At 35.8% G+C, this 13068-nt stretch overlaps 2 protein-coding genes across 2 annotated transcripts; both read right to left on the bottom strand.

Moving 5' to 3' along the window:
* Nucleotides 1-4057: 4057 nt before the first annotated feature.
* Nucleotides 4058-7176, bottom strand: LOC132172317 (oxoglutarate-dependent flavonoid 7-O-demethylase 1-like). Its single transcript, XM_059583793.1, has 4 exons — nt 6890-7176; nt 5702-5949; nt 4581-4905; nt 4058-4498 (listed from the first exon to the last, which is right to left on the bottom strand). Exons 1-4 carry the CDS (start codon nt 7121-7123, stop codon nt 4232-4234), a joined length of 1074 nt encoding a protein of 357 aa, XP_059439776.1. The 5' UTR covers nt 7124-7176; the 3' UTR covers nt 4058-4231.
* Nucleotides 7177-8688: 1512 nt separating this feature from the next.
* On the bottom strand, nt 8689-12263 carry LOC132169384 (protein SRG1-like). Its single transcript, XM_059580422.1, has 5 exons — nt 12246-12263; nt 11759-12031; nt 10354-10601; nt 9219-9543; nt 8689-9136 (listed from the first exon to the last, which is right to left on the bottom strand). The coding sequence occupies exons 1-5, from the start codon at nt 12261-12263 to the stop codon at nt 8870-8872; spliced, it is 1131 nt and encodes a 376-aa protein (XP_059436405.1). The 3' UTR covers nt 8689-8869.
* Between the last annotated feature and the right edge of the window lie 805 nt (nt 12264-13068).

Genomic DNA, 13068 nt, shown 5'->3' with positions numbered 1-13068 from the left:
TATTATAAGTTATATATATATATATATATATATATATATATATATATATATATATATATATATATATAAGTACGTTATACTTATATCCTACAAATATAATATTCTAAGTAGTATTTAATTAATGTAAGTATAATATTGTAATTAACTTATAGCAAAAGTTCTAATATTCTAAGTATTTTTAAAAAATCAAAGAAGAAAAAAAAAAGGTTTGTAACTTAATATATAGTATTTACAAAAGATTTTGTGTTTTCATCCATCAAGTTGCAATAGCATACAAATTAATTTAAAATGTCATTTTATACAAAAATAGTAAATCGACATGTTTATATATATATATAAAATATGTTTTGGAATGATTGGTTTTGTAAAGCACATTTTCCAAATCAAAGCTATAAAAATGACATGTACATACGTGTACGTCAAACCTAAATTAAGGATATATAACATTATCCTATAATTTAGCTCGTTCATTTGGAATCTCCTTAAAATAATAAAATTAAGTAACATTAGGCATATTGAAGTATATAAATATTAAATAAACGTTGTATAAACAAATAAAATAAAAAAAACAAAACAAAACATGCAAAACAAAACAAAACAAAAAAAATAATAATTAATCATAATATAATGATAATGAAAGAAATTTCTGACGTGTCGGTTTAACGCGTCAGAAATTTTTGACGTGTCTTTTTCACTCGTCAGAAATTTCTGATGTGTCAAACCGACACGTCAGAAATTTCTGACGCGTTAAACTTTGACACGTCAGCAATTAATACATTTTAATTTTAATTAAATAAATTGTTTAAAAATTAAATTTGGCTAAATTTTTACTGACGTGTCAAAAGTTGACACGTCAGTAAATACTGACGGGTTACGGTTGACACGTCAGGAAAATTATTTTCTGACGTGTCTGTTTGACACGTTAGCATTTACTGACGTGGCAAAAAACAAACAATGTTTGCCACGTCAGAAAATTACCTGTTTTTTGTAGTAGGTGTACGTTCAAAACCTGTTGCACCGAAGAGGCATCAAACAAGTGATGCAAGAGAGGGATATTCCAGCTACGAGAAGAGGGTAAAATGAGGTCAGAAATGATCATATTATGTGGAAAGTTAAGGGCTGGGTTTGGGATGGGTTTAAAATTGGGTAAAGATGGGATCCAAGGAGAGGACCAAACATTAAGGTTTACACCAGAAGAGATAGCCCAACAAGCCCCATTCATCACCACTTTCCTATGCTTTAGAATTCCCTTCCAAATCCAAGAAGCATCAGAGTTTAAGGGGGCTTCAAGAAAAGAATAATTCCTCAAATATTTTGCTTTTAGAGTGTACAACCCAAAGCAAAGAGGTGCTAGACAACATCCTCCAACCCAACTTCGCAAGAAGGGAGCTATTCAAAGCCTCCATAGATCTGATGCCAAGCCCTCCAAGAGACTTAGGAGAACAAATACTTTTCCAAGAGAGGAGAGATAAATGCTTCTTATCTTGGGGAAAACCCCACCAAAACTTTCGAATAGCACTGTCGATATTCTGACAAAGGGATTTTGGAAGGTGAAAAATGGACATGGCGTAGGAGGGGATGGCATTAGCAACTGTCTTGATGAGAGTGGTTCTAGCAGCCTGAGATAAAAGCTTGGATTTCCAACCAGAGATTTTTCTAATAATCTTGGTTTCAAGGTCAATGAAGGCAAGGCGTTTATTTTTATGGATGAAAAGAGGAAGGCCCAGATATTTGGCATGTGAGGGAATCAACTGCAGATTGAGAGTGTCTTTGATAGCATTCCTGACAACTGGTTTGGTGTTCTTGCCAAGGAAACAAGCAGACTTAGCTAAGTTCACCCTTTGCCCCGACTTGGTTTGTCTCACATGCTGCTTTCTTCATTGAGAAGTTTACTTTATGGTGAAGTACTTCATTGTGAGGTTTACTAGCATTTATATATCTATATATATGAGTTATATATACTCATGCGGCCATTCACCAAGAAGAGGGTGCTGCAGTTTTGTGTGTGCAAAATTAAGAGAGGAACAAGGCAGCAACTCGGTAGAGAAGGAAAAAATGTGAGAGGGCAGCAGCTCTATTAGAGAATTAAGAGATTAATTTCTCTTTTGTTTTTAATTCTCTTTAATTTGTGTGTTTGTGAGTTTGGGTGTATTGAGGCTTTTGGATTTGAGTGGTTTTGTTTATACTACTCTCTGTATTTCACCCTTTTGTTAGTGAATTTCTCCTGGATCGTCTTCACCAGTAGATGTAAGCTTGTTAGGCCGTACTACTTAAATCTTGGTATCTTGTGTGACTCATTGTGATCCTAGAATTATTTTATCTCAACAGATACGATGGCAACAGTATATAATTGTGATTGTAATAAAATCCTTGTGATATGATTATCTCATTTATGTTGTATTCAACTACTATCTTTTTCCTATATATTGAAGATTTGAGATAGAAAGATTAGTTTGGTAACTTACATAGGGATCACTGGTATTATAAACATCATCAAGAAAAAAATGTAGCCTTTAAGGCTTTAATGTGTGAATATAGGTTGTTCATGAAGTTGTCACGCCTGTTGAGGAATAATCCCACATTGCCTGTAAACATGACCTTGAGCATGTTTATAAGGAATGAGCAATCATCTCCTATAAAACCGGTTTTATGAGATGAGTTAGACCCACTAATTTCTTCATGGTATCAGAGCCTACCACAGGACAAATAGGGTCCACAATACTTACCCCGTGACAAGGACCAGGAAAAATACCGGCCTGCACATGAGGGAGGTTGTTGAGGAATAATCCCACATTGCCTGTGGACAAGACCCACTAATTTCTTCAACGCCAGGGGGCTTTCGACCCTAGGTTCTACGAGGAAAATAGGGGTATCAATAATGAGTGCCGCAGAAAATGAGGGGAAGGCAGTAACACCACCTCCGGTGCCTAAGTTGGACCAATGTGTTAAGGATACTGCAGAAGGAGATGGAGATGCTCCCATGGCCAGCAGCCAAGCATACTGCAGATGATGCTCCTAGGGCATCAGCAGCTAGGGCAGAAGTTACACCAGCTCCTAGTGCAGCAGCCAGCTCCAGCACACAGTGAAGCACAGCTGCAACTCCTAGTGAAGTGGCAGCAGTGTGGAGGAGTCCTACTGCAACTAAAGCTCCTAGAAGTCCTACTGCAGATGAAGTTCCTACTACAAGCAGTGAAGTGGCAGCTGTGGATAATAATACTAATGATACTGCGATTAATGAAGATAAAGCTGACGAGAAGTACACTGCTAGTGATCAAGACAAGAGGAGAAGAAGAGAAGATGTGGCCGGAACACTTATCCAAGACAAAGTGCATAGAAAGAGAAGTTGGCTTCACACCAACTTCTCATAAGATTGAAAGACCTTTATCTTATTGATGTCGGATAATTTGATGTATTCTATGATCTCTAGGTTTCAGTTTGTAATTAAACACTTTTGTATAGTTCAAATAGGTCTCTTACTCTGTAATTGACTAAGCTTATAAATATAGTTCTCATGCAAGGGTTTTGGTATTCCGCCAAAACCTGTTCACAAAGATTTCTTTTACAAAGGAACACATAATAATAATATTAAGACAAGCAAGAAAATATCAAGAATACGAGAAAAGTAAGAAAGATAGCACATGTCCCTCATCGGTCCTCCCCCCTGGTGTTTTATAGCAAGCCTGTAGCTTTAGGAGGGCTGAATTTTGGTCTCATGACCATGATGAGTTTGTACAATTATTTTCCTTAAAAAGTAAAAAGGTTTTTCAAATGTCCTAAACCAACTCTTATTTTATGAGATTATTATGTTGTTGTGGTTTATTATATTTTTATTAACCTGTTAGATGCCTAGTATGAAATTCGCTATATATATGTTGGGTTTAGAAATAGGAACCTTGCATGCATCCTGGCATTCTGACCGAATGTTCGCCACAGTCTGACCAAACGTTCGACCTCGAACCTGAATGTTCAGACCTAAAGTTTAGGGTCTAAATTCTGTTGGTCGATTTTTTGCTGTTGAAGGAATCACAAGTGCCTTCGGCTTTGGCAAAATGAACAATTTTATCATGAATATGTGTTTATTTAAATCAGCTGGCTTGCATATAATCAAACCAGAATAATGAGCATAGGATCCGCTACTAGCTAGCACTCATATATTACACAATAGCTTTCATGACATTTATTTCCTTATAGATAACCATATTCATCGAGTTTTTCAAAGTGAAGGATAGTCTTAAGAGCCTTTCTCTTCCTCATTTTGGATCCTCACGACATCAAGATACGACTTCCCATTGAGTTCACGAGAGAAATATCCCCTGTAGTAATCTGCAACTCCTATTCTTTTGAACAATGCTGGTGATTCTGGAGTAATAAGGCTTGGTGCCGGACTCATATCACGTTCCCATCCCGGACTGTAAAATGTAGCCACAGATAGTCGCTCCTTTACCGAGTTAACCGTCGCACGATGCTCGATGCTACGGTATATTCCATTACTCATAATCTGACAAAACATGCACGAAAAACATATAATATGACAAGTCTTGTTTACTCAAGCACATAACAAAGGGATTTGATTAATTTACCTCTAAAATGTCTCCAATGTTGACAACAAAAGCATTGGGGAGGGGTATTACAGGAATCCACATCCCATCTTTTCTTATCTGGAGGCCTTCAATTTCATTGAGTTGGAGGAGAATTGTTAGGCCGGTAGCGTCGGAGTGGGGGTTGAGGCCAATCACAAGCTCTGGCTGTGGACATGGAGGGTAGTAGTTCATCCTAATTGCCTGGCGCCCATCTTCAAACAGGTTCTTCATGTAATTATATTCCATTCCAAGGGCTTTTGCCATAAGTTTAAGGATTTCCATGGCAAGTTTTTGAAGCTCTGCTGAGTAGGCTTCTAAGTTATCTCTGCATGATCAGATCATTTGAGATGGTTCAATCATTAAAAATTGGTCTCCATCAGATGTGCCACAAGTGTTTGATCATGGCAATAATAAATCAATAATTATCTCAAAAGTTTAAGATAATAGAAAGAAATAAATTTAATCATTTTAAGTTCGATTTCAAAATTTTTGGCTCTGATACCATGTTACATTATCGGTTATTCCAGAAGCTTAAGCGGATAGGAATAGATAAATTTAAAGAAAAACTTCACTTTAGACACTTCAAAATACTGCACGTCTTAGGAAAAATCTCCCAAATTTAAAAAACTATCAATTTCATCTCACGAACTTTTAATTTGATGTAATGTATCCACTACTTCAGTTTTTAAACATAAAACCGATAAAATGACCATTATACCCCCTAACATTTTTATAAAATTTAAAATTTACCCTTATTTTCAAATTAAATTTTTTTAAAAAAATTAAAGTTATTATAAAAAGGTAATCACAAGTTGACCACCTTGTCACCCCTTTTTTTTTCCTTCATTTTTTTCATTTTTTTTTTTTTTTTAAAAAAAAAAAAAAAAAAAATCGAAGGGTAATTTGGTCTTTTTAAGAATTTCCGTTAGGGTTCAATGACAAAATTAATAAATGGGATAAATTACATCAAAATAAAAGTTCGAGTGGTGAAATTGTGAATTTTTTAAATTTAAGAGAGTTTTCTCAAAAACAAATTGTAGTACAAGAACTTTTTGTGAAACTTATCTAAAATTTAATTATTTAATCAACACTCTAACAAAAAAAAAAGCGAGAGATGGGACCTGAATGGTAGAGGGAGCTTGGGGAACAAGTGGGGCTTCCTCAAATTGGTTGGAAGTGTGGTCAGGGCAAACACGTCTCCCCAGTCAAGCTTTTGCTCATCGGACACAACAAAGATCTGCCCAAACCCCTCAATGTCTCCTGGTTGTTGCCAATACTTTTTCTTCTCTTCCATCGACAGCTTAAAAAACTCTGAAATGTCTAATTTCATCTTCTCCAACAATGAAGTGCTCACCCCATGATTTATTAACTGCAAAACATTAATTTCCAACTTTTACTCGAAAGGAATTACAACAATTAATAGTTTCATATGAGGCCATCTCTTATAATTTAAACAAAACTTATCCATTCATTAATGGTTATCCACTGCTGATTTGACATATTCCAAAGTGCGGGTAGGTTCCTAACAACTAACCGTACTAACCGTTAACTACTTTTGAAGGCGGTGATTACGGTTAGACTAGATTAGCGGTTTAGGGTTAAAAAAAGGGCTAACGCTAACCACATATATATAATTTTTTTTCTTTTTTAACATTTATATCATATATTTTATATAAACTTCTAACAGGATTACAACAATTTTGATACTCAACTTCTATGGTGTTAGTCCTGATTATAAAGTAAGTATAATCCCCAGCTGTCCAACCCAAACAATTAACCAACTTGTAACTAAGAGCAAGCCCAATGGATTGTGAAATGCTTCAATGCATTCTGTGGACCATCTCCCCACCATCTTCTCTCTTTAATGGATTTATAACAACCCGTCCAGGTGTCATCACTGCATCACCAGCAATCTATGCAGCCAATATCCATATGCCACGTGAACCTTATCCCCTTCTCCTCAAGCCAGCTAGCCCACACTTCAATTGTACGCCTGTCTTCAACTTCCCATGACTCAAAAACAAAAAATCCCACACTTATGTTTTCATAGGTCCTAATCTCCAATGTGGTATTTTGTTATTTAATAATTTTTTCATATTCATAAAAAAATAAAATAAAATAAAAAACAATTCTTTTAATGATTTTAACATGAAATAATTTATTTAAAAAATGGCAATATTCTTGTTTTGAACCCATAAAGTTTAGAAAAAGAGTGCTTAATTGGGTATACTATAATTTTTAGTACAATTAAAGTCATCTACAAATTAACTAGAGAAATTCATGTCGAGAGAGAGAGAGAGAGAGAAGACCTGGAAGAAACCCCATTCTTTGCTTGCATGGTGCAACTTCTCCAACTCAGAGTCCATAAATTCAGGGGAGAATAGCTTCTGCATGTCGATTACAGGGACTTGGGGTAAACAAGTGGTGTCGAATATGTTGGGAGGGTCCTGATCGGGACGAAGATACCGCGGCGGCACTGTCGCCGTCGTCTCCTTTGCCAGCTCCTGAACACAAGGAACGGGGAGAGAGCTCCCTATCGACATTTGTTCTGGTTCTATACCTCCAAGAGAAATGCTTAAATTCTATCAATTTATAAAGAGGTACATTGCGCATTATTCCCGAACCACCTATTAACTATATTTTTTTGCAAATTTAATGGCTCTCGAACCACCTATTAACTATATCTTTTTTGCAAATTTAATGGGTTTAGACTACTGTGTGTCCTGCACAAATTCTGACAGATTAGGCAACTTCTTTTTCACCGTGGACCCCAACGTTTTATGATTGGGAAATGCTACGATGCAATCATTTTCCCATAATTTTCCCATCAAATTCTAAAGTGGCAAGCTACTTACAATATTTTATTATTTTTTTCAAATAAATTAAAATTAAAAAATTAAAATTTTAAAAAATTAATAAAAAAAAAACTTTAAAAAATAGAAGGTGTGACCGGCACTCCATAGGGGGTGGCCGGCCACCCCAGTATAGCATAGGGGTGGCTTCGGCCACCCCCAAGAGCCAAAAAAATTTTAAAATTATTTATTAAAAAAGTGGGTTTGGCCCTTGGGGGTGGGGGTGGCTTCTGCCACCCCCTTGGCCCAAGGGCCAAACCTATTTTTTAAAAAAATACTTTAAATTTTTTTTGGCCCTTGGGGGGTGGTCGAACCACCGCCAAGGGCCATGGGATGGCCGAAGCCACCCCCTATGCTATACTGGGCCACCTCCACCCCTTCTATTTTTTAAAGTTTTTTGATTAGCTTTTTTTTATTTTTATTTTGATTTTAATTTATTTAAAAAAAATAATAAAATATTGTAAGTGGGCTTGCCACCTCAGCTTATATAGGAAAATTGTGGGGAATTGATTGCATTGTAGCATTTCCCTTTATGTTTTCATTTATTTCTCACTTGCCTATATGTCTCTCATTCATTAAGCTTCTTCCAGAAGCTTTGACAAAATGCCTTTATTGTTGAAGTCATTCGGTCATTAAGAGAATGCAGCAACTTTAGTTGAGAAAGTGAGAAAAGAAAAAAAAGAGAGCTGAAGTTGCTGAGAGAGAGAGGCTTGTGCTGCAGAGAGAAGTACACGATTTTTCTTCAGTTTGATCTTACATTTGGAATGCTGAAAAGCTTAGAGAATTTTAGAGAATATTTTCTTTTTTGTATTTAATTCTCTTTTGAGTGAGATTGGAGTGTATTGGGGCTTTTGGATTTGAGTGGTTTTATTCGTGCTACTCTTTGTACTCCACTCTTAGTTAGTGAATTTTGGTCTCATGACCATGATGGGTTTGTACAATTATTTTCCTTAAAAAGTAAAAAAGTTTTTCAAATGTCCTAAACCAACTCTTATTTTATGAGATTATTATGTTGTTGTGGTTTATTATATTTTTATTAACCTGTTAGATGCCTAGTATGAAATTCGCTATATATATGTTGGGTTCAGAAATAGGAACCTTGCATGCATCCTGGCATTCTGACCGAATGTTCGCCACAGTCTGACCAAACGTTCGACCTCGAACCTGAATGTTCAGACCTAAAGTTTAGGGTCTAAATTCTGTTGGTCGATTTTTTGCTGTTGAAGGAATCACAAGTGCCTTCGGCTTTGGCAAAATTGAAAAATTTTATCATGAATATGTGTTTATTTAAATCAGCTGGCTTGCATATAATCAAACCAGAATAATGAGCAAAGGATCCGCTACTAGCTAGCACTCATATATTACACAATAGCTTTCATGACATTATTTCCTTATAGATAACCATATTCATCGAGTTTTTCAAAGTGAAGGATAGTCTTAAGAGCGTTTCTCTTCCTCATTTTGGATCCTCACGACATCAAGATACGACTTCCCATTGAGTTCACGAGAGAAATATCCCCTGTAGTAATCTGCAACTCCTATTCTTTTGAACAATGCTGGTGATTCTGGAGTAATAAGGCTTGGTGCCGGACCCATATCACGTTCCCATCCCGGACTGTAAAATGTAGCCGCAGATAGTCGCTCCTTTACCGAGTTAACCGTCGCACGATGCTCGATGCTACGGTATATTCCATTACTCACAATCTGCCAAAACATGCACGAAAAACATATAATATGACAAGTCTTGTTTACTCAAGCACATAACAAAGGGATTTGATTAATTTACCTCTAAAATGTCTCCAATGTTGACAACAAAAGCATTGGGGAGGGGTATTACAGGAATCCACATCCCATCTTTTCTTATCTGGAGGCCTTCAATTTCATTGAGTTGGAGGAGAATTGTTAGGCCGGTAGCGTCGGAGTGGGGGTTGAGGCCAATCACAAGCTCTGGCTGTGGACATGGAGGGTAGTAGTTCATCCTAATTCCCTGGCGCCCATCTTCAAACAGGTTCTTCATGTAATTATATTCCATTCCAAGGGCTTTTGCCATAAGTTTAAGGATTTCCATGGCAAGTTTTTGAAGCTCTGCTGAGTAGGCTTCTAAGTTATCTCTGCATGATCAGATCATTTGAGATGGTTCAATCATTAAAAATTGGTCTCCATCACTACAGATGTGCCACAAGTGATTTGATCATGGCAATATTAAATCACTAATTATTTCAAAAGTTTAAGATAATAGGAAGAGATAAATTTAATCATTTAAGTTCGATCCTAAAACCATTGACTCTGATACCATGTTACATTATCAGTTATTCCAAAAGTTTAAGTCGATAGGAAGAGATAAATTTAAAAGGAAACTTCACTTTAGACACTTCAAAATACAGCGCGTTTTAAGAAAAATCTCCCAAATTTAAAAAACTATCAATTTCATCCCACGAACTTTCAATTTGATGTAATATATCCACTCCTTCAATTTTTAAATGTTAAAACTGATAAAATAACCATTATACCCCCTGATTTTTTTATAAAATTTCAAATTTACCTTTATTTTCAAATTAAATTTTTTTTTTTAAAAAAATTAAAGTTATTATAAAAAAAAGTAATCACAAGGTGACCCACGGTTGGGTCACCACCTTGTCACCCCTTTTTTTTTTTCTTTCATTTTTTTTTTTTATTAAAGAAAGAACAAAAATCGAAGGGTAATTTAGTCTTTATAAGAATTTTCGTTAGGGCTCAATGGCAAAAATTGGCGGATAGGGTAAATTACATCAAAATGAAAGTTTAAGTGGTGAAATTGTAAATTTTGAAAATTTAAGAGAGTTTTCTCATGAATGAATTGTAGTACAGGGATTTTTTGTGAAGTTTCTCTTAAGCTTAATTATTTAATCAACATTTTAACTAAAGAAAGGGAGAGATGGGACCTGAATGGGAGAGGGAGCTTGGGGAACAAGTGGGGCTTCCTCAAATTGGTTGGAAGTGTGGTCAGGGTAAACATGTCTCCCCAGTCAAGCTTTTGCTCATCGGACACAACAAAGACCTGCCCAAACCCCTCAATGTCTCCTGGTTGTTGCCAATACTTTTTCTTCTCTTCCATCGACAGCTTGAAAAATTCTGAAATGTCTAATTTCACCTTCTCCAACAATGAAGTGCTCACCCCATGATTTATTAACTGCAAAACATTAATTTCCAACTTTTACTCGAAAGGAATTACACCAATTAATAGTTTCATATGAGGCCATCTCTTATAATTTAAACAAAACTTATCCATTCATTAATGGGATTTGACCTTATTGCAGCCAACCAAGAAGGTGGTTATCCACTGCTGATTTGACATATTCCAAAGTGCGGGTAGGGTTCCTAATAGCTAACCGTACTAACCGCTAACCATTTTTTAAGGCAGCGAGTACGGTTAGACTAGATTAGCGGTTTTAGGGTTTAAAAAAAGGGTTAACACTAACCGCATATATATATATATATAACATTTATTTATGTTAGTTCTCGTGTTGGCTTAATTCAGTTCCAAAATCCAGATGCTACTATTCACGAGCTCAAACACTGATATAAAATGCCTAGAATCCAATCTCCACCATTCATAATGTAGATTCATGTGTTATGAACGTCCCTGCAAAAGTTCAACTCAATCGGACCACAAATACCCATCGATCGGAGTTGTTAATCAAGACTAGACAGCATTTCTAGAATGCTGTTTTTCCCCACTGCCGGCCATGTCCGGACACGGTGATAGGCTGTCTGGACAGGCTTTCCAGAAACTCTATTTTTACTCCGCAAGGCCCTGTCTGAACAGCCCATTAACCTGTCCAGACACACCGTACCTATTATGCCAAAAAAACGTGTTTTTAGTAGGCCCAGGTCAAGGATTTATAATGCATTGAAGCATCCCTCCGATGGATTTATAACAACCCGTCCAGGTGTCATCACTGCATCACCAGCAATCTATGCAGCCAATATTCATATGCCACGTGAACCTTATCCCCTTCTCCTCAATTGCACGCCTGTCTTCAACTTCCCATGACTCAAAGACAAAAATCCCATACTTATGTTTTCATATGTTCGAATCTCTAATGTGGTATTTCGTTATTTAATAATTTTTTCATATTCATAAAAAAACAAAACAAAAAAAAAAACAATTCTTTTAATGATTTTAATATGAAATAATTTATTTAAAAAATGGCAATATTCTTGTTTTGAACCCATAAAGTTTAGAAAAAGAGTGCTTAATTGGGTATACTATAATTTTTAGTACAATTAAAGTCATCTACCAATTAACTAGAGAAATTCATGTCGAGAGAGAGAGAGAGAGATGACCTGGAAGAAACCCCATTCTTTGCTTGCATGGTGCAACTTCTCCAACTCAGAGTCCATAAATTCAGGGGAGAATAGCTTCTGCATGTCGATTACAGGGACTAGGGGTAAACAAGTGGTGTCGGATATGTTGGGAGGGTCCTGATCGGAACGAAGATACCGCGGCGGCACTGTCGCGGTGGTCTCCTTCGCCAGCTCCTGAACACAAGGAACGGGGAGAGAGCTCGCTATCGACATTTGTTCTGGTTCTATGCCTCCAAGAGAAATGCTTAAATTCTATCTATTTATAAAGAGGTAAAAGAAGTATGTTATACATTATTTTCTGAACCATTTATTAATTATATTTTTTACAAATTTAACATAAATTCAGTCAGATTAGGTAACTTCTTTTTACAAGTCTTACCGTCGACCCCAACCTTTTATGTTTTCATTTTATTTCTCACTTGCGTATACGTCTCTCATTTATTAAGCTTCTTCCAGAACCTTTGACCTTTATTGTTGAAGCCATGCGGTCAATAAGAGAAGAGATAAGGATAAGAGAATGCAGCAACTTTCCTTTCAAAAAAAAAAAAAAGAATGCAGCAACTTTAGTTGAAAAAGTGAAAAAAAAAAAAGCTGAAGTTGCCCCGAGAGAGAGGCTTGTGCTGCGTAGAGAAGAAAGATACACAATTTTTCTTCGGTTTGGCATTTGAAAGGCTGAAAAGCTTAGAGAATTTTTAAAAATATATATATTTTTTATTTAATTTTTTTTTTAGTGAGATTGAGTTATATTGGGGCTTTTGAGTTTTAGTGATGTTATTCGTACTACTCTTTGTACTTCACTTTTTGTTAGTAAATTTCTTTTAAATTGTTTCTGTTAATGGATATAGGCTTGTTAAGCCGAATCACTTAAATCTTAGTGTCCACTTAAATCTTAGTGTCTTGTGTGATTGTATTATTATTTTATTATGTATTTTTCACTTTTTAGTGATCATGAAATTTGTATTTATCTAAACAAATACAATAATAAATTTACCCGATCATAATAAAAAAAATGGATGAAAAAATGAGATGGAGAATGAAATTTGGTAGCTGGCTTGTCGTTATCTGTGTCGTGTGCTACAATATATAGAGAATAGCTTTTATATATATACGTGTAAGTCTAACCCGTGCATTGGTGGGTTTTGAAAATATTTATGTGTCCTTGGCATGTATGAGGAATATTTGGATTTTGAGCAATATCAAATTTGGGTATCTAAAAAATAAACAGAGAGAGATAAAAGACAGGCTAGGCGTCCAAGCTCCCTCCTCCTCTCCCCCTTCCTAATCTCTAG

The sequence above is a fragment of the Corylus avellana genome, chromosome ca2 (genome assembly GCF_901000735.1).
Source record: "Corylus avellana chromosome ca2, CavTom2PMs-1.0".
Lineage (NCBI taxonomy): Eukaryota > Viridiplantae > Streptophyta > Magnoliopsida > Fagales > Betulaceae > Corylus > Corylus avellana.
The sequence above is the reverse complement of the archived record's forward strand: the minus strand, read 5'-3'. Positions and strand labels throughout refer to the sequence as shown.